Consider the following 24,659-nt stretch of genomic DNA (forward strand, 5'->3'; position numbering starts at 1 on the left):
AATTATACTGAGCCTTTTGTTTACTGTTATTTTTATAATTAATGGCAAATTAAAGCTTTGTACTTTGCCATCGTTCTTATTAGAATTGCGAATGGAATATATTAAACTCATTTAAAGCTATTGTTGATTTGACTGTTAATATACCAATACGTCATAGTCCAAGCGCCCTCTGTAAAAGGGTCTAATTTTTTATGCAGATTTGCATAAACAGATAAATGCAGAAAATGTTTTCCTTTAACATTCTTGTACTATCAGTTTAGTCCGCCACTACGCGTGGGAACTCTTCAGTTTGGTAGCAGATTGTTGTGGTGTATATTCAGAAAATTTTTAGTCCCAGTGTCCTCCGCCCAACCTCCCACCTATCTCCCCTCCCCCGAAAAAAAAGAGAGTTAATGTATTTTAATAAAAGTCCATGTAAGATCGTAATTCTCTCACTTGCTTTAAAATTGATAATCTTCGCAAAGCTTCTTTTCTTATAAACGTTCCAACTCATTGAGGTGTGTCTGGGTCGCGTTTTAAAAACCAGGAAGAGATAATAAAGGTTAAATGCTGAAAACTCCCTAAATCATACCATTTAACCAGACTTTAAGGTACGTTCGTTTTGAACAGATCGAACAGGAAAACTCCGAGGAAGCCCCTCAGAGCAAACTCAAGAACCAACATCCAGGATAGCCCAGTTGATTCTCTCATTTTGGGATTCAAACCCTGGAGACAATGGCAAGAGACCATTGCCAGCCCTCACCACTGCGCCATCAATCTCCCGTCGTCTATTAGGAACAGGAAAGAGAGAGTTTGTGATCAATTAAATAAAGAATAGCTTTCAAGTTAATTATTCAAAGGCATTTCGGTTTATTCTCTCCTTACTCGTAGTTGTGAAGTGGCTACCACTGCGGCTAAGTTTTCTACTCTTTTAGGAAGGAACACATGAAAATATCCTGACTATTATCTTTGCTTTGCGATTGATTGAGACCTAATTATATATGTTAGAGATTTTAATCTCAAATGCAAGTTTGTATTGACGTGAATGGATAATATCAATGCTTTTGTTCAACTAAATTAAACGGTAAATTTCCAGCTGCGTTACGCAGTGAGTCTTATACAATCAATATAAACTGCAGTCTTGTAGGTGTTCTATTTTGTCAGTTTATTCCTGTCATTTATTAATAAGGTCTTTGAAAGAAAAATAAATCGTAAAGAAATTAATTAATTCTCCCCAAGGATAACTGCAGACGAAAGGCCAAATTTGAATCAGTTATATTATCCTGGATCTCGGTCTGTCAGATTTACCTCACTAAATGCCCCAGAAAGAAGTGGTAATAGAGTAAAAAATGACACGTTATTCCCAACCATGACGCTCACAACGCAGAGGATGACAAGCAGCATTTATGTGTTGCTGATGACCTTGGTAAGTACTAGTGCTGTAAGGTTTAGTAAGCTAAAACGTCGTCTGTGATAAAAACAAAGGAATGTTTCTATAGTTAACATAGTTAACTAAGTTAAACCACTTACGCGCACTATGAACTAAACATATCTTTTAAGTTAAGAAAGTCATAAGGCTTGGGAGATTTTGTTTTAAATTCGAAGGCATGGTTTGATTTCCAGTTTTTCCAAAATCAGCTAACTTAAAGTTAGTTCGTTTTATCCGTTGAATGAAGGCAACTATTTCACATATGAAATCTTTTATACGAAAGAGCGTTTACTCCTTCAATCGAAAGGAAAAGAAGTGTCAGCTTTGCATTTATTTTTCCCTTTTCCATTTTGGATAAGAGTTTGTCAACTGAATGAAGAAGATTCAGAGAAAGATTTCAACTTAGTTCTTCAATTGTTTTGGTTAATAATTAAGCAGTCCATTGACGCACACTCAGACTGAGCTTGCATACATTACAGCTAAGACAAGGAGAAACACTTTTTTTTCATTCCCACCCTTTGACCTCCAATACACGACTAGAACTGTCCTGCAGTGGATACAAATAGTACTACAAATTGTCGTACTTGGCCTTACACCCATGTTGAACCATAAGAAGTGAAATCTATCCTTAAAGGTGAAATGTTCCCTGACTTTCCGTCCACGCCTCCCTCTCCTGCAGCTCGACATTGAAAGGTACATCACTTTGTTGTTTACTGGTATAACAATATGTTTTTTTTCCTAGGCCAACAGTAATCTCGTAGCATCACAAGGTAAGCTCATTTACATTTCTGATACCGGCATATTTGTTTGTGTTTGCACAAAGCAGCGCTATATTTGCCACTTTAGCTTGCTTTCACTTTATAAAGAATTCATAGGTTTGATCACTGATGAACATTGTTATCAACGACTGGAAATCAGTATGAGTCAATGGAGAGGAGCATCGAAACAACTAGGAATGATTCTTCAAACTTATTCATCCACAGAAGTGATATTTTTCTGTGTTTCAGAACAACTCCTTCAATTTGGTAATATAGTTCCCTGTTTGACCAGTCACAAAAAAATACTGAGCTACGTTAAATTGTACGGCAATTTTTAACATGTGTTATACAAGGTAGTTATTGTACTTTTAAGGTTGTGAAAGGGGACTGAGTATAGCACTTTCCTTTGAATATGTTCCCCTTTTCTGTCGGTGTTCGTTAAGAAAAAAAAAGTTTCTGACTTTTTCAAGTCAAAGTATTAAAAAACGTCTGACTCTATTATAGGTTGTTCAGATCCTTTGGGACTTTCCACAAATCAGATTTCAGATGATTCACTGTCAGCCACAACTTGGCAGCCTGGCAGAAGTGATCCATGGTATGGCCGGTTAAACAACCAATCACGACGAAGCTGGTGCTCCACTGTGTTGGATATCAACCAATATATTCAGGTTATTTAACATCCGTGTCATGCATCAAACTTTCGCAACTCAGTACATAGTCATAGTAGTATCAATTGCAACTAGTAAAAAGTTCCGTATCACATTTATTTTCTATCTTTTAAGATAGATAAATACTTATTCATTAATATCTGGCTTTTCTTTCTATTCGCTTCTATGATGCACCACTTTCGTTGTTGTTGTTGTACCGACTTATTTCATCTATGATTTGGTAATAAAACGTTTTTGCTATGACAAAATTCTCTTTGTGGTTTGTGTTGTATCAGTATCATTAGTTCTCAAACTCATTAATAATTCATTAAGAGAAAACAAAGAAAACCACTACCGTGACCGTGGTTTGGATATGTGATCCTAATTACCATAAAATTTTGCCAACTTTAGCCTTGAATTTCTCCAAGAATTATTGATCATTTGAGAAGCCATATCAAACACTCGAAAGTGTGTTTCATCAGATATCCAAACACCTCGAAGTCGTTTAAAAAAACTCGGCTGCGCCTCGTTTGTTTTTAACCTACTTCTCAGTGTTTGGATATCTGATGAAACACACCTTCTCCTGTTTGATATATTACGTCTCAAACGTTTTGTACAAATCTTGATGCATCTTAAAAGTAGATATTACAATAACCGCTCTAGTCCTCTGAAAATTGCTCACTAGCAGAAATTATTCTCTTAATGTAAACACATTGTAATGTTCGACGTTTCTTTAGGTTGATTTGGGTCCAAAACAGAGGCAAATAACTGCGGTAGCGAGTCAGGGAAGTCATAACTACCATGAGTGGGTGACCAGTTATAAATTGTCGTACAGCCCAGACGGTGGAAAATGGAATTATTATAAAGATGACAAAAAACCTAAGGTAAGAACGGATTTCTATGATCATATTCATGAAAAACAGCAGACACTAAAAGTACTAAAAGGTTCATAACGGCAGGGCCGTACCTAGCACTTTTTGTCTGTGGGGGCAAACTCCGCACACCCCTCACAGGGGTCTACCGTTTGAAGACAAGGTTTCTAGTTGGACATTAAGTTTGTTTTCACTCCTACACAGAAAGTTGCCTCTACGACGTTTAGAGAAAAAAAAAAACACACCGATGCTTTGTGTTTTAAATTGTCACGCCTTTTTATGGAGGTAACGTCTTGTTTAGCTTGAAGCAAATATTGTCTCTCATTTTAAAACACTGTCGATGCACTGCTGTAAACAAAGGGAGAAAATCACTGAACTTCCACAATTCAAATGTACTATATCAGTGGAGCGAAGCATTTGCAAAAACACAGTCGTTATTTAAATACAATTCAAGCCTTTTCAGTATTACTGTGACACATTGCATAGCTCTATAACACGCTACAACGATTACTAGAGAACCCAAAAACCAAATAGCCGTGCCAAGAAACACAACTCCTTGTGACAAACATTAGCCGGGGACGGCATTGCAACAATTAAAGAATGAAGCTCATTGCATGATATAAGCAATGATTAATTTATTGCCAGATCTCAACAAGAAAGGCAGTTAAAATTATCAAGCACTTAAAAGAGCCAAGCCAAACACAGCTGAAATGCCCCATGTGGCATAAAAACACCATCGTTGAACACACGGAAGAGGTCATATTCAAAACGAAGAGAATTTAAAAGAGGAAACTCAAAAATTAGGGGCACCCAACGGATCGTTTCGGTAAATTATCTGTTCGGAAGGCCCTTAATCCCCTACAATTTTCTAAAGCGAATTTTCACTTCGAACATTCGTGATATGGAAAACTTTAGGCCTAGTGTTTTCGGATTGATGAAAATGTCGTTTCGAGTGCCGAAGAAAGGTCAGCTAAGATTTTCGGAAAGGAAATAAGGCCTAAGGTTTCCGGGAAATGGGCAAAGATGCCATACTAATTTCGAAAAGACCCAAGTTGCCCTAGAATGACCGAACAGAGACAAAAATTATAGCGCGGCCTGAAATGAACCTACAAAGCTTTAAAGGCACTCCAGATAGCCTAAAACAGCGTTTCAAAGGATCCGAGAGAAAACTGTCGTTGGGTGCTTCTGAAAAATCATTAGGGGCAAATGACCTGTCGGATGATGAACATATGATGATTAAATCCAAACTGCCGCTACAAATACTTGCGAGCAGCGCAGGCTTTTAAAACCAATTTATCTCTGAAAAACAAAAATACTTGTATAAGCTAGATTTAAAAAGGCTAAAACACGCGCCAGAAAGTTTTAAACCATGGGCAGCCCAAACTGACAAAATCATTATTTTCATAAGAAAACCGGTACTGGCTTTTGCCTCAAAAGATTTTCAAAAATAATTATTTGGAATTCACATTGAAGGAATAATTTTTCAGTCAATTTCTTGTGATCAGTGTGATGTTAGAAACAAATATAGTTTTTCCTGGCGGGGGCAGCTGCCCCCTCTGCCCCCGCGCTATGTACGGCCCTGTAATGGCTGGATGTCATTTAAAACTTTAATGTACAACGCATACAGTATGTTCCTTTTTCACCCTAGCAGAAGGAATAGAGGTATCCTTTATTTCTTGGGTCAACGAAACAAAGAACCAACATCAATTTCTGCTGATCATCCAAGGACTAAAATTATTTTCCACCTCTATTCCCTCCCATACAGCGTGTATAGCTGTTTTTACTGAAGAAAGTGCTGTTCAAAGCGATTGTTGGGACGGCTTTGCATGTGGAATGTGTTCTTCACAGGGGTGGCCTTCGGGTGTTCTTCGGGATACCTTATTTGACACCGTTTACGTGCAGAATACTCACCAAATCCTTACATTTCTGCATCAACATTGCCAACAAAATTTATTTTTTTGTATTCAAGTTTCTTAAGGGGGGCTGTAATATATTGACATCATTTATAGGCGCATTGATTTCCGGTACACATTGCGTAACTGCACAACTTTTCAATCCCCATTTCTTGTGGATAGATAACGTTAACCTAAGCAGAACCCTTCCTTTTCAGATCTTCAGTGCTAACAATAATCGCTGGTCAAAGGTCAAGCATCAAATCGATCCTCCTATAACCGCAGTAGCTTTGCGGTTTCACCCAACAGCCTGGAGTGGTGATATGTGCATGAGGGTTGAAGCTTACGGATGCGACGGTGAGTGCAAAACTAGGGAGAGGGACGGGATGGGGAGTAGGAAGGCACGAGCGGGTGGTGTGAAATGTAAGAACCATTTCGCGAAACTGAAAAAGCGTGAGGAGGCTGGAGCCAGAAAGGAAGGAGCACGAGTATGGAGTAGGGGGAGGCATGGAAATGGAATACGATAAATATATTGCACGTCAGCACACTCCATTTTCGCCACGCTAGCCATCGTAGCCAAAAAATTATTCAGTTTCAGTGTATAAGTTTGGTTATCTGTATGTGTGCTTTGAAAGTTTGAAATTAATAAAGAGGAGAGACTAACTAAAAGCTGATCATTGGAAATTTCGCTGCCAGCGTGATGATGCAACATTCTCTGATATTGTCCACCCGACACAATTTTAAATATGATACCCTATTTAATTCGTGTTTTGCTTGCGTAGTGTTCTCAGAGGCGTTTGGCGTTGAGAGAGACGCCATCATCAAGACGGAATACATTAGAGCTTCTTCTGGCAGTGCCCATTATGGTCGGCTCAATTTCCCGTCCGGTGCTTGGGAGGCAAGCGAACGCTTCGGAACAACGTACTTGGAAATTTCTATCGGAAGGCGACTGAGCTTGTTTACTGCTGTAGCAACACAGGGGAATGGAGTAAAAGAAGAATGGGTAAAAACATACAAACTAAGTTTCAGTAGGTGGGGAGATGAGTGGATGGTATATACTGAAGATGGGAAAGCTAAGGTGAGGCACACCAATAAGAAACTTTATGAAGGTTCAAACTAAAGAATATCAAATCAAATGGCCATTCGAGGCCGCGAGTGAACAGCTCCCACAAAGCTCTTGGAAAACCACTGAGCTAAACTATTTATGAACCAGCTGGTCTGTGTTCTGCCAATTGTTTGTGTATTGTTTATGTTAACCTCAATTTGAGTTTAGTTTGGTTTATTGGTATTGATAAAAATTACCTCGTAGTCCGATGGCTGCATGAATTATGCAATTTATAAGTTCCCAGGAGTTATTAAATAACTTTATTATATAAACACCAGTGTTTTATTAGGATTTCTGCCACTAAGAAAATCCATATATTTTCAAGTGTAAAAATATCAGCCAATCAGAAATCAGAAAACTGATCTTCTTTTGTTGCCATATCAACTTGCACTTTCGTTTACGTTTTCGTTTTCGTTTATTTTAACTCAGTGCACTTTGTAGAGCTCCGAGTTTTCACTGAAGTATTTTAAACAATGAAATACATTTATCGGGTTCTCGAATATATGGCATGGTTTTGGTTTATGGAATGGCTGATGCTTGGTTATATAATAAACAGAATAATACATGGACGCTTGGAGATATGGAAATTATCTTCTCGTGTTCACATTCGATATCTCACTCGTTTGATATCGATGTGAACACTCGAAGATAAATTCCATTAATCTCCGCGCGCCCATGTATTATTCTCTAGAAACAATCATGATACTACGATACTAATACTAATAATCCTAGTAATAATTAAATGCTCTAATATAACGTTTAAAACACAATCCTAATCAATAATTCCAGACAATGAGTCTAATATATCAATTTTGTGGAGTAACAAAGATGAAATGAAAAAGTACAAGCCTTTAAATTAAGTTACACAAAGTGAATGAAAAGCACCTATACATGGCTACATGCTTAGGTGGCAGGAGACTATATACCTGTATGTAATGTAATTTTGGACCTTGGAACTTGTAATGGATGTGAATTGCTTTTCACATAGATAGCTCTCGTAATTTGTTTGGACCCACTGTACTGTCACCATCGCTAAAATCATTTCAACAAGTAAACTTAGGGGTCTTTTACTTGCTTTTATTTCTTTTCAGGTATTTTCTGGTAACAAGGATCAAAACACAATTGTCAAGCATTATCTCCGCCATAATTTCACTGCAATGTTGATTCGGTTTTTGCCAGAGACTTGGTACAATGACATAGCTATGAGGGTCGAAGTGTATGGTGGCAAAGGTAACTTAATTCGATAAGCTGCACAGTGCATTTGATTTTTTACAGCAAAATATTAACATACTCCCAACATTCAGATTGACTCTAGAACGATTATAGAATTGTCGGCTCAGCTGCTAAATTGTAACGTGCCCAGCACACAATGCCATGTATTAAGCATTTGCTTTTTAACTGACACTCGTGTTAGTGCAACAAGGCCACCTGATGTCTTCCTGTCTAGTGAATCAGCTCCTCTCCGATCTTTTCCATTTGCTTCCAATCAGTAAAGGTTACTGATCTCTTCTGGAATTTCACAGATTGCTTGGGCATCCCCACATGGAACACTTGGCATTGAGGTCTTTGTGATAAGTCGTGCTTACCGTTATATGGTTTTATTTCGCTTTGTGATTGCTTGCTTAAAAACTTATTGGGCTAGACAATAGTCTTTTGTTATTATAACAATGGACTATTGTTCAGAAACAATATTAAAGTCAGGAGGGCCTCGTGGATTTGGCCATAGGTCCATAACCCTGTTTTTATCATATAGCAGTTTGTCAGGAGTCACTTGGTGCTCAGAGTGGAGAACTACCCAACATACATTTCACCGCGTCAGGTGACGGAGGAGCAGGCAAAGAACCCTGGAAAGGCCGTCTTAACGGAGGGGAGGCCTGGTGCGCAGGAAATAACAGCAACAAAGAATTCCTTCAAATAGACTTAGGCAGGATTAGGAGAGTCTCTAGTGTAGCCACTCAGGGCCACCCTGTCAGTACCCAATGGGTGAAAGAATATGGGTTGTCTTACAGTACAGATGGGTTATTTTGGAGGAAGGCGATTGGAGAAGATAGATCAATGGTTTGTATAGCAGTGGAGTCACAGACCCTACGCAAAAATGGCTGACATTTTAATATTCTTTTGTTTGCATTCAAATTAGCCTCACTAACCTCGTTCTTGAGTTTGAAAATCAAAAGAATATTTCACCGTGAACGAGGCTGGTGAGGCTAATTTGAATGCAGACAAAAGAATAGTAAAATGTCAGCCATTTTTGCATAGGATTCATAAGTTGATCAAATCTACCTGCAATATCTATAGACATGACGGATACTTCAAAACGAATAAACAAAAAAATTAAAAAGTGAGCCAAATTTATATAATTGTCTTCGTTCATAGAAAGGAACACTGATCAATCGATCCGATAGCGCGACGTTAGCCGTCAGCAACCATCTTAACATGCTGCTAATGTTAACTACAGTGAGGCACTTAATATGAGTTGTCATGTTTGAATTCAGCAAAGACGTAACTTTACGGAGGTCAATACTCACATGAGACTAGCTGTTACCGTAAGGTAACAGCTAGGAAACGTTTGGAGTGTTTCTTTGGCCGATTAAGTGTGAAGTCAACCTCCTGTAGAAAATTTAAAGAAATCAAAAACGAGAACTTCTAAGCAAATATTAATGTTGGTTCTTTTTCTAATCTTGTCAATTTCATTTTTATTTCATGATTTTCAATGATTTATTTGGAGCTTTAAACTTTATTTATTTATTTTATTAGGTGGATACTGGTGTGCGTGTTTTGTCTCTGTTGTGTTTGCTGTCTCTTTTCTCTGTTTTTTCCGGCCACAATATTGTAATTTATTTCATCTAAATTGGTTTCCTTGTTCTTTAACTCTCAAGTTATTTTAGGAAGCCAATACCCCTTTTTCTATTTCATTTTCTATTTCATTTTCAGCTGTAGTGCTCTGTAGGGGTGAAATAAAGTTGTTGTTTTTGTTGTTGTTTTCATTAAGGAAGTTGTCATTGGCAACTGTGGTATTATAAGACGAACACTCCTTGCAGAGCCAATACTTCAAGGTGGACTTTTTAGTTAACGTAATTGAATGTGCCGTTCGGTCGGCAGGCACCACGGCACTTAACTTTCCTCGGAACGGGCTTTGTACATTTCTATCGAGCCAAACAGTTTTAGTTTTACTTACTCCTTTTATTATTTGTACCTGATACATTTCTGCGAGAAAAAAAGTCATAAGCAATCAGTTAGATGTTAATTTGTTTCAACTTCACTTTTCAGATCCTAGTAGGTAATTCTGATGGAAACAAAGTGAAGAAGGTTTATCTGTACAAACACATAAAAGCCAGATTCTTGAAGTTTCTTCCCGGAACATGGAACGGAGGCATTTGCATGAGAGTTGAAGTGTATGGCTGTGAAGGTAGGTGAAAATGTTAAAACCAAAAGAACAGTGGACGAATCTCCGAGAAATTTTACTACTCTGCTAAGCAACCATCTCTAGCTCCACCAAGTGACCATTTTCCTTTATGAAATCCCGTTCGAATCAGTCGTAATTCCGAACGCTGTATTTAGAATCTCTTGTAAGAGATCATCTTTATAAAATCCCGTTTGAATCAGGGGCACCCATCGGTTAATTTCAGTGAAAATCTGTTCTGAAGGCCTAAACCCCTTGGAAATTCGCATTGATTATCAGCCATTGTGATTTTCCCAATGGCGTCAGCTAGAATTTTTGGAATATCCCCATGCAGCAGGTCGTAAATTTGAGACTGGGATCTGGGCCAGATTTACGAAGCCTTCCTAAGTTGAAGAGTCGACCACACGGATCAAACAGTCTTAGCGTACAGGCCCCGGTTGATCAAAGAGCGGATAACTCTATCCAGCAAATAAAACTGCGATACATTTTATCCCCTGGGTAGCGACTTATCCACTAGATAAAGTTATCCACTCTTTAGACAACCGGGGACAGAAATGTATCTTTTAAAGGCCCGAAAATGAAACGAAATCTCTCTTAAATATGTTTGTTGGGACCCCCGAATCACTTCTCTGTCCGACATTGTATATAGCATCTACGTAAGCAACGAAATCACCCATGAAGCAGTTCCTTGTATTGTCTAACGCTGTTTTTAGAGTATCTTGGTGAAAGCAACCATCCTCTGTGCTGCGGAGCAATACTTTTCAGTGGCGCTGTTTATTATACTGTACGATGTCGTTTTGAAATACTGCGACCATTCAAAAGAAAATTACTGAAGTTATTGATGAGGAGTATCTCGTTGTGGTATTTGTTACTGGATATATAAAAAATTGAAATCTGGTATCCTTTGTTGGTTCGATCTGGAGCGCTTTCACGAATAAAAGCGTTAAGTGTTTGACTGGATTCTTTTAAGTTCGAGGTATAATTATTCATAAAGTAGGACGATCCATTCTAATATCAATATTAACGTGGTACACAGACAGTGTGCCAGTCTTTAGATGAACACATTTTGTCCAAGTTTTCTCCTTTTTTTTTTTGTTGGTAGTATAATGCCAGCACTTCAACATCACGTAAGCGATAAGCCATGAAGACTCGTCATAAAAAAATCTTGATGGATCAGTAAGGTCTAGCTATGCTCTCTAGGTGCAGACTACTGTTTTTAGAATTGCAACCTACCTATAATAGTGGGATAGAAAAAAAGAAAAAAGCCAATAAAGAAAAGGTAGTAAAATGAAACGGTGAACGTTTCTGCATTCTATACCTTCATTTTCAGATTGTGACGATCCAATTGGCTTGGAGAGAGGCATTGTCCCAAATGAAGCTTTTACAGCCTCGTCATGGTATGACGTTGAGCATGAGCCTTGGCTGGCACGGCTTTACAGTAGAGAAGGCGAGGGAGCCTGGTGCGCACAGGAAAACGATGGTGCCCAGTACCTTCAGGTCGACCTTGGCCAGATCCATATCGTCACAGGTGTAGCGGTCCAAGGGAAATACGAGATATCTGAGTGGGCGATGCGTTTTCGAGCCTGGGTAACAAACTTCAGTCTGTCATTCAGTAACGACCAAATCACTTGGACAAGTTATATTGAGGCCGGAAACACACCAAAAGTAAGAATATCTGCTGATGAAATTGAAAAAGAAAGAAAATGTCGTAATCACAGACTTGTTTTATTGGGTTGTGCCTGGAATACAATTTCATTGCAAACGTAGTTTGAGACTTATCCCTTTCCCCTTATCATTAACAGGCATATTCTGTAGTCGGGGTCCAATTATTTTTCCCACTTTTATTTCCCCAGTCTCGATGCACTTTGGAAAAGGGAAAAGGACACAAGAAAACATAAATGAATAATCAAGAGATCACCGCTAATTGTTAATGCAAACGTTCCATGTTCTTTTTCTTCCCTTTCAGCAAATTTAGGTTAACTTTTATTTACTATGGCTGTAAAGTCTCGAATGGTGCTAATGTTTTTCAGATCTTTGATGGAAATTCCCAAAGTAACCAAGTTGTTCGACGTACCCTTCTCAAAAGAATAGTTTCCCGTCATTTGCGGTTCCTACCGGTGACCTGGTTTGGCTGGACATGTATGAGAGTAGAGATATATGGCTGTAGAGGTGAGACATCAGATCCAGTTTACAAGTATATGCGTACCCAGCTACAATTTAGTCAGCTGTAAAACGATGACAAAGCATTTTTGGCCGCGTCTATTCTCATAATGTTCTGTGGCCGTGCAAGACAGTGAGCTAATAAAGTTTCCTTGAATTTAGTTTAAAACACACGGCAATGAATTTTACGGTGTATTTTTCGTCGTGCCATGCCAGAATTCCCAGAAAAGCAAATGAGTGATGGGATGATTATAGGATGATCGGGAGACTGATGTTAGATTGTTAGACTGAGGGTATCGATTCTTAGAATTCAAAAGTTTTTTCTTTAAAAGAAGGTGAAAACACATAAAATTAAGTATTTTTTGTCCCAATACCTGGATTTCCCCCAAATGAACACGAGTAAATCGCTCGAAAGTGATTTGAATATTCAGATGATCATTTTAACTCCGTTCACCACTGGTCGACCAAGCCCCATTCCGTTATGAGGAATCTCAAACTCTCGACTGCTACCTATTCTGTCAGCAATCTCATAGTAAATATATTACGTAACATCGATTTGCGCACGAACTAAAGGAGATTAGTGTAAATATCAAGAGCCTAAGGTGTCATCGAAAGCTACAAACGAGAGGATTTTTTTCAAGATTTCTTTTAATTTTTTTCCCTTCAGCTTGTGCGGATGCTCTTGGAATGGAAGACGTGTACATTCCGGACAAATCGATTATAAGTTCTTCACACTGGGCAAGCACTACTAGTAGGCACAGCCGACTGTTCATGAATTCTGGTTATTCGTGGGTGCCAGGCCTCATGGATCGAAACGCTTTCCTCCAGATCGAAATTGACAAAACCGATCACGTGATTACAGGTGTGGCGTCACAAGGTTATCGTAGCATTCAAGCAGCCGTTGTAAAATTTCAGTTGTCGTTTTCCAGAGATAGTTTGCACTGGTTTGACTACAAAGAGGACGGCGAAATCAGGGTAAAAGTGAACTTCTTACCAAATTTAAGTGCAGAAAGCATACCACGCATGTAGTGGACAAAAATTCCCCGTCCTGAATAGGCTTCAAATGTTACTTCTGTAAATGCAATTCGCATAGTGACTTTTAGAAATAAAAACCATGATTGACCATCACTTTCTTATACTTGTAGTACTGCCTACCTAATTGTCTGTTTGTTTGTTTTTTTTTTGTCGTTCTGTCTAGGTGTCTGTCTGTCTGTCTTTCTTATTAATTATTTATTTAGTTAGTTATTTAACAGGTTCAGCAAAATAACAGCCAAACACTGAAAGAGTTACTTTCGTAAAGCGCGTTTTCTGTCACAATGTAATAGTAACTGATCAACTCAATACATTTACTTTTTACGCTTTTTTGGTGAACTGGGCATCGGGTTGTTCGCGGTTTTGAGCCATGCATTCATGGTTTAATGCAGCCAATCGTGTGGTTTTGTTTCCCCTTTTATCATTTTCATTTTATGCTTTTTAAACTTTAGATACTTGAAAGCACTTTCGAGACCAATACTGTTACGCGGCATTTCCTCAAGCAGAACGTGACCGCGCGCTTTGTTCGTTTTTGGCCCAAAGAGTGGCATGGAAGACGGTACTTGCGTGTTGAGATTTATGGATGCAAAGGTAAACATTTAAAACGATTGGTAGAAGTTTTATCTTACGTACTTATTGTGGCATGATGGTGAAGAGGTATTGTGACTGATGTTTCGACAACGTGCGCAGAATCCATCGTCTGCTACAGGAAATTTGAATTATGACGTTCTTTTGCCATTTCTGAACTAGACTGTAAAACTACAAGGACATATGTTCCCCACCAAAGCAATAAGAGAGGCAGATGTGTTACACTCTATAAATACAGCTCCCGGATACAGCTATTATAATTCAGGAACATATAAACCCATGCAGTAATACATCCTTGAAGATTCGGAGTACAACTTTTATTTTGCGGCTGACTTAATAGAGAGCTTGCTCGCACGCTTCAAATAGGTAGACCTAATTTCTCTTGATTTGGGAGAAACAGTCCTTCAGGTTTTTCGTGTACAACTCTGGCAAAATTGACAAAATCTTCCTGTGTTAGGCGCAATCCCAAGTGTCATTTTCTGGCATAAGAATGATGAATTAATGATGTCTTTAGTGATAAAACAGACAGGCCCTCAGAGCGTTGGAACATGCAATCAGAGACATTTACACATTGAATTCATAATCCTCACTCTCTCCTCAATTCTAGTTTGCACAAGATCTACAGATCCTTCAAACGCGACCGCAAACGCTAATAATCCTGTTGTCTTAACTTACAATGGTTCTGACTTCGCGCCATGGCAAGGAAATCTTGGAATAAACAACGCGTCAGCCGAATCCTCGTGGTGTGCCAGCAGTGATGATCCGAACAAGATACAGTTTCTACAGCTGGATCTGAAAGTTATAAAAGTTATCCATACTGTCGCTATTCAGGGTCATTCGACCAATGACAACTGGGTGACAAGTTTTACCATAAGCTCGAGTCTTGATGAAATATTTTGGAAAAAGTTTAAAGAAGGAGGAACCTTGAAGGTAATAGTCTGATATGAAATCAATAATATGTTGTTGAATCAGACTTGTACCTTCTCTCCCCTGAGTCTGTTACATTTGTGATCGTACAAATGAGGGGTATACCGCACTATCATGGCTCATTGAAGGGTGTTATTTTTTCACCATCTTATTTTCTGTCGATTTGAGGATAGGCATGCAGTTTAGGAGTCAAAGAGGTCGTATAATTTCTAACCAAAAATTGTTGTTATTGACGTGTAAATATTACACTTAACGTTGTTTGAAACATTTTACAAATTTTTTGTCAGTGTGAGTATCAAACTTAAAATATACAAGAACACTGATTTTCGAATTTGTATTTATATTAGATACTAGACGGGAACACAAATCGCCATTCTGTAGTTACTAGGAATATCAAGTACAATCTCCGAGCGCGCTATCTACGTTTTCATCCTGTAAGCTGGAACAACTACCCCTGCGTAAGACTCGAGGTCTTCGCTAAGGAAGGTATGTTACTGTTTAGCCCTCAGGGACCTCACAAGAATATGTTAACTAAGCCTAATGATGCATGAGCCCGATAACAGGATTTGTTGTAGTGGTAGTGCACAAGTTTTTATAGTACAAATTGCATACAAATGTTCAGATGCGCTTTATTGTTCAACTGAGAGAAGAGATCCACGTTAGCATGTAAAGGCATGGTAGTTTCAACCTCAAATGTTCAGCACAAAACTGTCATGAAGTAGCCGTGGACATTCGCTCGTGAGGAAACAAAGCTTTATACAGAAATATAGCATTTCTAAACATAACAAACCCAGTTTGTAAGCTGGTGGGATCGCAATCACACTTGATTTCTGTGAGACGCACCAACGGCAATCACCGAAAGTTAGTGACAATGCTCTGTAATCCGCTTTTCTACATTTTATTCTTGTTGATCAATATAATTTTGTCCAAGCATCTAATGTGCTTTCGATTTTCCTCCATTAATTAATAATATTTACGAGTTTAAAATGTTTCGTACGCGTGGAATCGAAAGCAAATCTCCATAGAATAATCTGGTATTATGTTGTTGATAAACTAAAATTATATAATGGTCTTTTTCAGGACTAGGACTGATCATGACTAACACTTTTTTTTTTTACTTTTTCTTTTCCTTTTTGTTTTTGTCGTATTTTGTGACATCGTACTGACAAAAAAAGATTGCGTTGATGCTTTGGGAATGGAGAATGGTTACATAGCAGACGAAACCATCACGGCATCGACCGCTCTGCGAGTGAATTATGAACCTTGGCTGGCCAGGCTACATAGCCAGCTGGGTGAAGGAGCGTGGTGTGCAAGGGTGAGATAACATGTCATCCGAAACATCCTATGTAATAAATAACTGAGGCTGGTTGTATGCTACTCCGTTTCAGATGATAGAACATCACTGCACATGATGATTATTCCTTTTTTGTAGAAAAATGAAGTAATGGTCAATTTGCATACAAAGCTGAATAGGCTTTTTGATTCCAGGGGTATTAGTAGGTAGTTTTGTCATACGAAGTTATCCCTCCACTCCAGGCTTTGCAAAGGTGTAGTCCTACGCTTCCACAACCCTCCCTCATTCCTTTTCACCTTCCATTTATGATCCCTCAATTCCTTTCTCCTATAAAACCTAACCTCTTCTCCCTCTCTCCTTCCTTCTTTCCTTCCTTCCTTCCTTCCTTTCTTCCTTCCTTCCTTCCTTCCTTCCTTCCTTCCTTCCTTCCTTCCTTCCTTCCTTCCTTCCTTCCTTCCTTCCTTCCTTCCTTCCTTTCTTCCCCTTATTTTGTCCCTCTCCAAAGGAGATAGTTGGCAGCTATTTTTTTTTACGGTGGATGATTTAGCACTTGCCAGTAAGTTACGTAATTAATTCTTGTGTTTCTTTGCAGAAAAATGACGAAAATCAATATATACACATAGACTTGCTACACCTCCACCGGGTAACACGTGTAGCAACCCAAGGAAAATACCCAGTACCCGGATGTACTACCCCAGAAGCTTGGGTAACAAGTTACATGTTACAGTTTAGACAAGACATGTCGGACTGGCAGAACTACACAGAAAATGGAGTGGTCAGAGTGAGTTTGATTATCCTTACGTTGAGTCTTACCTTACGAACGAAAATGATTCTCCATGCCATTAGATAGTTTAAGTACCGACAATGGCAACGTCAACAAAAACATCACTTGAAAATGTAACTTCATTTTACTTGTGCTACTTCGCAATTAACTCAGTTCGTTCAACCTGTACAAAAATGGCAAAGTATCCAGGAACTTAATTGGTAGGAGTGTTTTTCAAGATAGCGAGGAGAATGAAAAATTCACAATCGTGTCAAAACTGTCGTTTGCTCACGTTCTCCACAAAACCTTGAATTTGGTCATTCCACGTTTTTGTTTTGTAGAGAACGTCAGAGAAATGCACCAAAAATTTGAAAACGCACGAGAAGGGCGATTGTTTTTCCTCATTTAACCTACTGTTTTGGGGGGTTATCTTTGCCGTCATCGTCGTAGTTGGTTCGTTAGTTCCGTATTTTCCAATTTACACGGGACCAATCTCCTCCTCACAGAGAGAGGCGAAGACTAGCTGAACTAATTAAAATAGTGGCCTGATTAAGATTGCCCTTTTGCTGTAGTTCGTGCTAAGTATACGCCTTGCAATCAGTTTGGTGGAATTGAATGGTAAGCTATTATGGGCCGACCAGGATTAAAGCGGACAAAACTTGATTACGTCTTTTCCCTGGCAGATTTTCTCAGGAAACAGCAACTGGTCACATGTGGTCGTACATGATTTGAAACGTCATGTGACAGCACGTTATGTGCGGTTTTGTCCCATGAACTGGTTCAACAGAATATGTATGAGAGTGGAAATTTACGGCTGCAAAGGTGAGTCTGCGAATTGTTTAATAGAACAAGGGCCACACATAAGATAAACAAAAGGCTTTATCTATCTGCCTCAGTCAGTCTTCCCAGACTTCGTTATTTCTTTTCAGGGCCATGAAGTTCTCATTTGGATCAAAATGCCCACTCCAGCTTTCAAGGTCCGCCAAAAATCGAAGCTCCATTCGGAAAGAGATCCTTTCCCAAGAATTGCAAACTGTCAGTTTTTCCTTTCTGGATCAGAAAGCAGAGTTAAATATCTCGTGTTCTTTATAGGTAAACGTATCTGTATACAAAGTTCACCTTGAAAATTCTCGGAAACGATTTTTCTGGTCCCAAATTTAGCTATTTGATATCAGATTGTAATTAAGAAGCTAAGGGCGTTTTAGCCAACTATGCAACCCGAAAAGGCATCATGCAGTCCTTGGCATCTCACCTTCGTGCCTCGCAAATGATCTGTAATATGGAACTGTAGTTCCTAGATCTTACAAATTCAGACTTCGATTATACTTTATTTAATTATCGTTGAAGTCCGAATGTAAACTTATCTTTCATTTTTTTGCAGCCTGTTTTCAGCCGCTGGGTATGGAAGACTTTTCCATCACCAAGGAGAACGTCCAATCTCCTTTCCACGTAAGAATCAACACTGCAAGATTGAATTATATCGGTATTGGCCCATTCTGTGCAGGTGCGTATCAACTAGAAAACGTAACCTAAACTACATGACGAACCTTTCAGCGAAGTAGCTTGGGGCTAGCCCATTTGCACATTTAAAGGCTAGTACGCCATCTGTGCACATCAGTATACTTCTGACTGACAACCAGATTAGTCGCTGTACGATTATGTGATCGAGTCTCCTGGTATTGGCCACTCTTCTTTGTAACTTATCTATGCTCTTTATGAATGTGTTCGACCACACGGAGTACGATATTCTGAATACACACGCAGGATGATGGTTAGCATGATGTTAACCAGAGTCTTGGTTTCAAGGAGGTTTTTTACTCTATTGATCTTACAAAAGCCTGCTATACAGGTAGAAACAGTGTAATGTAATAGTAGTGTAATGACAGTATCAGTGGTTGTGGGAACGGTAATGGTAATGGTGATCGTAATCGTGATAGTGGTTGTGATGGTAACAAAGTGCACCTGGTAATTGTGATGATGGTAATAGCGACACTTTAGTAACATCATTAATATTAGTGGAAATAGAGAAATTTGAATTGCAATGGCAATGGTCATAACAATACAAGTGGCGTTTGAATTCATCTGCTACATTTTTCGTATGGATGTTTTCAATTGCTGTTTAACGATCACACTGGAGGACGGAAACAACTCACACTGTAAGTACCTCCTGTTGTCTCTCGTAAATCCTTAGAAAACTACAGTTCTAAGGATTTGTGAGAGGTTTATCTAGAGTATCTGTTGGTGCTCTAGGTTCCTTCACCTATGCTTCCCGCAAGGCGTCATAAGCTCTCTGCTTCATGACGGAAAAGTTGTTTTTGTTGAATGTAAACCAGAACAGCACAGCCAGAAAAGTAACTGCCGTGGACTGCAGTCACAGCGATTAAACTGTTGATAAGCTGAAGAGTCACTGCTCAGCATAGAGAATTAACATCACGTTTTTATACATTTAGTGTTTTTCTGCTTTCAGTTCGAAAGGAAATGTTTTTTCAAATCCACCTGGGAAAAGTGTTTAAGACCATTACCGCAGTCGCAACACAAGGCAGATATCGGGGCTCAGAGTATATCAGGACTTATCAATTAGCGTTCAGTAGATGGGAAGGTGAATGGTTTTACTACAAAGAAAATGGAAAGGATAAAGTACGTGAACTTCAATATAGAGGTGACTCTTTGTACTGACACTGTTGAAAGGTCCTTTAGACAGGCTGCGGACAGGATTATACATTACAGAAGGCCAAGATAACTTGTTTTCTTGACTTTTTTCTTTTCTTCTTCTTTTTTTCTTAAATGTTGTTATGCTTTTAAGTGAAGGGGGAATGAAACTACACTTCAGGGAGCCTAAAATTCTGGTCACACCCCTTATAGAAATTCAGTAATTCGTGCGAAAATTTTACCAAGGTTAAGGACGAAGAGATGTATCATTTGTTACACAAATCGTGACTGGGTTACCGATGTGAAAGTACTTATTCAATACTTTCCTCCTGCCCTAAAAACGCGTTCAAGTTAAGAACACCATAAACGTCACCTTTCGGGCCTTTGTGGCCTACACAGGTGTCTGGAGCATGATGGAACCAGGAGTCTCACTTTTCTCCTTAGATTGAATGCCTTCCCACTACCGAGCGTTATCTATAGCATTTTGCTCGCCTTTCGATCTTCCGATTGATTTATAGTCCGACGCGCTAACAGCCACATCATCGTGCCCCCATCAAGAAACCTGTACCTATGAACAACTCCATACTGCATTTTGTTTCTGTTCAGGAGTTACAAGGGAATACAAATGCAGACGGTATCGTGTTGAATATGCTGCAATATGGAGTCATCGCTCGTTACGTTCGTTTTATTACAAATAACTGGGTGGGAAACACTTGTATCAGGATGGAAGTATATGGCTCTGAGAGTAAGTAAAGTCTGTTGTAACAATAACAACAAAAACAATGACGGCAATAACATTTAATACGTTTGTCTGTTTAAAACTGGTGTAAGGAACATTTTTAAACCCACAGTTGGAAAATCAGCTATTCGAGGCGTGTGTTAAGACAAGCGAAAGAAGTAACTGAAGAGCAAAACAACCGTACACAGTGCGACCTGATAAGTTGAGTTAAAATTATTATTTAAACCTGGTAACTATAAAGCTACAAGCAAACATTGGCAGGAAAGAGAATCACTTACGTTACTGGTCTACTAATATTAATACTACTTCCGTAAAACTTGTCAGGGTAAAATGTCAGAGAGAATCACATCACGTATTAATAAGTCTAAATTAAAAGCTATCGTCTAATTAACGGGGCTAACAATTAAGAATGAATATTAATGAATTATTGTCCTGCCAGCTCGTACAGAACCCTTGGGCATTACATCAGGCTCAATCAACAACGACAACATGACTTCATCGAGTGACTCGGGGGCTGGAAACGAGCCATGGATGGCGAGACTCAGTGTGGGACCTGGTGCCAAGGCTTGGTGTGCCGCGCCTTCTGACACAACCCCTTACCTGCAAATAGACTTGGGTCGAATGGTGGTTGTTACCCAAATAGCAATGGCAGGAAAGAGCGGTAAAGGCATGGTGACTTCGTTTAAGTTATCTTCAAGCGAGGAAGGAGCTTATTGGCATAAATATAGGACAGGCTCCAAAGCAAAGGTGATGAATTGTGAAATCTCGCACACTCGTCTGATAAGTTTAAGAAAATAATAATAAAAAACACACACACTCTCGGATAAGTTATTTTATTTCCCAATTTAATTCCCGTTATTCTTTTTCTGGTACTCTGCAACGACCGTGGGCACTTAACAGTGCTTTTGATTTTCTCGCGACAAGCGGTTTTGAAATCTTTTTCAAAGCTTTCAAGTAGCTTATAGCTTCCATTCCAACCAGACACAATTTGCGCTATTCCAACTATCTGTTTGACGCAAACAATGGTCTTGCAAAGATCAGGGGACCGTTTCTGAAAACTTCCGAAACGTTTTTGTAGCCGTACACCATTGCTGTCGTGTGCGTTATCATTAATTTTTTTTATTTCTGTATTACAATAGGTGTTCACTGCAGTCGAAGATTATTCTCAAGCTTTCAAGTTTCAATTCGCCTCTAAAGTAAAAGCAAGATTCTTTAAGTTCCATCCTCAGACTTGGGCAAGGTTGTCCTGCATGTCGGTTGAGCTCTATGGATACGAAGGCAAGTAAAATTTTGGGTTTCTGATGGTAATGTATCAAATTCTTCATCTCTTCTTTGAACTTGAAGATATCTTCAAGTTACCTTAAAGTTGAAGATATCATGCAATATTTCTGGACAAGTAAACCTTCCTAAGGAACAAAGTTATAGGAAAACGTGAATCCTTCATACTGCTTTAATGAAAGACACATGACGTAGCAGAAAGCTCTGATCGGTAATTAAGTTATCTGTTTGGGCGACATTGCTTTGAAATTAAAGTTAAACATCTTAAACTCAAGTGAAGGTTACTCTTCATACAAAATAATAAAGCGAAGTGTTCGTTCTCTAGTGTGCACGTGGCCGCTGGGACTGAGTGAGTGGATAATACCAAATGACGCTATGTCGGCGTCCACTTCGCTCGGAACAAACTACGCGCCGTGGATGGGGAGACTGGGTGCTAAAGTAGGAGGAGGTGCTTGGTGCGCGAAGGACAACAACAATGCGCAATATCTTCAGGTTGATCTGGGTCATGTGACCAAAATACGCAGACTGGGTATTCAAGGAAAAGAGGGAATCAGTAGACACCCGATGCTTGACGAGGCATGGGTGATAAACTTTACATTGGCACACAGTGTAGATGGATTTTCATGGACAAACCACGAGGACGCTGGGGGTCCAAAGGTTTGATCTCCTTATTTGGTCGTTACTATGCAGCTTTTATTGGACGAGTTCTAGATTTACGAATTTGTGGTAGAAATATTGTTTATCTTTTTGTTTTGTTTTTATATTTTGCTTGTGCAACCAATCAAACTGAACGATTCAATTCATATGTACCGCGTGCAGAACAGAAAAATAATATGTGTATGCCAGATGAGTTTCGAACATTGGCATGGAGGCTGAAAAATTGTTCAAGACAACAGGGGTTGAACTAAAGTATCGTTCAACAGCAACCAACGTAAAACGGCGAGAAGGCAAGAACTATTAGGCTGCATATTCGAAATGGTATTTTTTCAGTGTTTTGTATTTTCATTTGCAGGTATTTATAGGTAATTCTAATGCTCACGAGGCTATCTTCATTTCATTGGAAATGGACATTATAGGACGATACATCAGAATTTTCCCCAAAAGCTGGCATCATCACATATGTGTGCGACTAGAATTCTACGGATGTGAAGGTGAATATTTTTTTCCAAAAACCACTCATGATTGGCAGGAGTGGAAATCTAAAAATTAATGATCCCTAGCTTTTTGTTAAAAGTTACTATTCTAGAGTACAAGAATGAAGATTTTTTCCTGGCCATCCGTAGACAAACATAATTCAGAATTGCGTTTGTCTACGGATGGCCAGGAAAAAATTATTCCTTGCAAAACCATCTTTGTAAGCTGAGGAATAAATTTTAGTTAAACAGTTTTTTTACCTTTTCTCCATTACCATTACACTATTTTTCTTGTTTTGTTTTGGTCAATAATTGTTACTTTTTGTGTATTAAGTAATGTTTAAAACACGAGCAGCAGTGTTTTATCGGGATTTAAAACCAAGAGGCGCAGGCGAGTGGTTTTAGACCCGATTAAACATGTGCTGCGAGTTTTTTGAACGGCTTCAAAAACATCCCTGGAAAAGCGTCGGTGTGTCAAGAGAGTTCATAACTATGATGCTTTTGTGAACGTTGGAAATTAGCATACGAGAAAAGCATTAAATACCGCATACTAATAAGGAGGAGGTTTTATCGGGTATAAAACCACTGCACGTGATGTTTTATCGATCATTCGATAGGTCAATGGGCTTATGAATTATTAAATGAGTTTTTAAGGTGAAGATAAAGATATATGAAGTAATTAAGATCTGTAACCTGAAAATGTTTGGCAAGTTTTTTCAAGGTCTGCCGTACGTTTGTCTTTTAAAAACTGCTGATAATAATTTTGGGTTTCCTTCTCATTGACATATTACTGTGTTCAGTTCAGTTCATTGATTCTGACATGTTTTTTTTTACAACAAATGTGCACTGCCGGCAGTTAGCAAGAGCTAGTCGAGGCAAGCAGTGGCTACAAGCAATATTTACAGAACAAGAGAAAATATATTAAATTAAGTTAGGTATACAGATATGTTTACAGGCAATATAATGTATTGGATTATTATTGTCAAATAAGGCTATAAGGAGCTTGAATCAATAAATGGAAACATAAGATGCCGAGGCTTCACAAAAAATGATTTTTTCGCTATTAAATTGGGTAAAATTATATGGTCATTTTCTATTGAAAATCTAATCGACCACATCAAATGTGCCCTTGTATTAAAAAAGTTATTCAGGATCAAAGTGGTCGTGGGCAGCATCCTCCCCCTCCCTTCCCCCCCCCCCCCCCCCCGACTAGATAGGGTTAAAGTGCGCAATTTACGGGGGCTTAAAGTATGATAATAAATTAGGTAAGGAAGTTTTGGGGGACTGAATTATGGATAAACAGCTGGGCATGGACATGTCGACAACTGTACCCCAAAGAGACTCGATCAATATCAGCAGTTGGGCGCGAGTCGCTAATAACGTTACATAAAACTACCTTATATAGGGTAAAGGGCTCAGTTGTTCAAAGCCCGATTAAGCTAATTCCGTATTGAAATGAACTTTGATGCGAGTTCAATTAATAATCAATAAAGATTCTCCCAAAAAACTTTTGGACCTCAGTTCTGCTTTAGACTTTTCTTAACATTTAGCTTGAAATTAGCCTTCTAAACTATTTTACACGACCGAGATGAAAACCTCGATAACTTTTAATGGTGGATTTGAGTTAATCGGCTTTCGAACAACCGGGCCCAGTTGGCTACATGCTGTCTGCGTTTTTCTAAAAATCCGTACTGATTTCCTTCCAGCATGTGCAGATCCCCTTGGAATGGAAAGCTACGACATTCCAAATTACTCCCTCCTCTCATCAAGCGGTAGTGGTGCCTACAATGCACGGTTAAACTCTCTAAACAATCTATATTTGCTACCTCAAGAAGATGAATACGTCCAGGTGGATCTCGGACCCGGTGGGAAAACAGTAACTGCAGTAGTTCTACAAGGAAGTTTCTCTTATTACAACAAAGGCTGGATAACCAAGTTTACTCTGAACTTCAGTAAAGATGGAAGAGAATTTTCCTCTTACGTGGAACACAGCGTTACGAAGGTATCTAATTGA

The 24,659-nt window shown here is 38.9% G+C and overlaps 1 protein-coding gene across 1 annotated transcript; it reads left to right on the forward strand.

The window, feature by feature from the left end:
- The first annotated feature begins 1,348 nt into the window (after positions 1-1,348).
- LOC146483393 (uncharacterized) lies at positions 1,349-24,659 on the forward strand. The gene is made up of 26 exons (XM_085106030.1): positions 1,349-1,405; positions 2,151-2,178; positions 2,671-2,834; positions 3,551-3,697; positions 5,796-5,934; positions 6,360-6,655; positions 7,774-7,912; positions 8,436-8,740; positions 9,950-10,088; positions 11,413-11,747; positions 12,113-12,251; positions 12,910-13,217; positions 13,727-13,865; positions 14,470-14,792; positions 15,137-15,275; positions 15,965-16,104; positions 16,676-16,864; positions 17,530-17,668; positions 18,228-18,350; positions 19,314-19,483; positions 20,102-20,240; positions 20,674-20,981; positions 21,374-21,512; positions 21,838-22,169; positions 22,525-22,663; positions 24,352-24,659. Exons 1-26 carry the CDS (start codon positions 1,349-1,351, stop codon positions 24,657-24,659), a joined length of 4,923 nt encoding a protein of 1,640 aa, XP_084962156.1.

Source organism: Pavona decussata, unplaced genomic scaffold (genome assembly GCF_977016875.1).
Source record: "Pavona decussata unplaced genomic scaffold, jaPavDecu1.1 SCAFFOLD_39, whole genome shotgun sequence".
NCBI lineage: Eukaryota > Metazoa > Cnidaria > Anthozoa > Scleractinia > Agariciidae > Pavona > Pavona decussata.

Coding starts and splice junctions, on each gene's coding strand:
- LOC146483393 (XM_085106030.1), top strand. CDS start 1,349: ATGACGCTCACAACGCAGAGGATGACAAGCAGCATTTATGTGTTGCTG. Junction 2,179..2,670: donor TAATCTCGTAGCATCACAAG/GTAAGCTCATTT, acceptor ACTCTATTATAG/GTTGTTCAGATCCTTTGGGA. Junction 13,866..14,469: donor TGAGATTTATGGATGCAAAG/GTAAACATTTAA, acceptor CCTCAATTCTAG/TTTGCACAAGATCTACAGAT.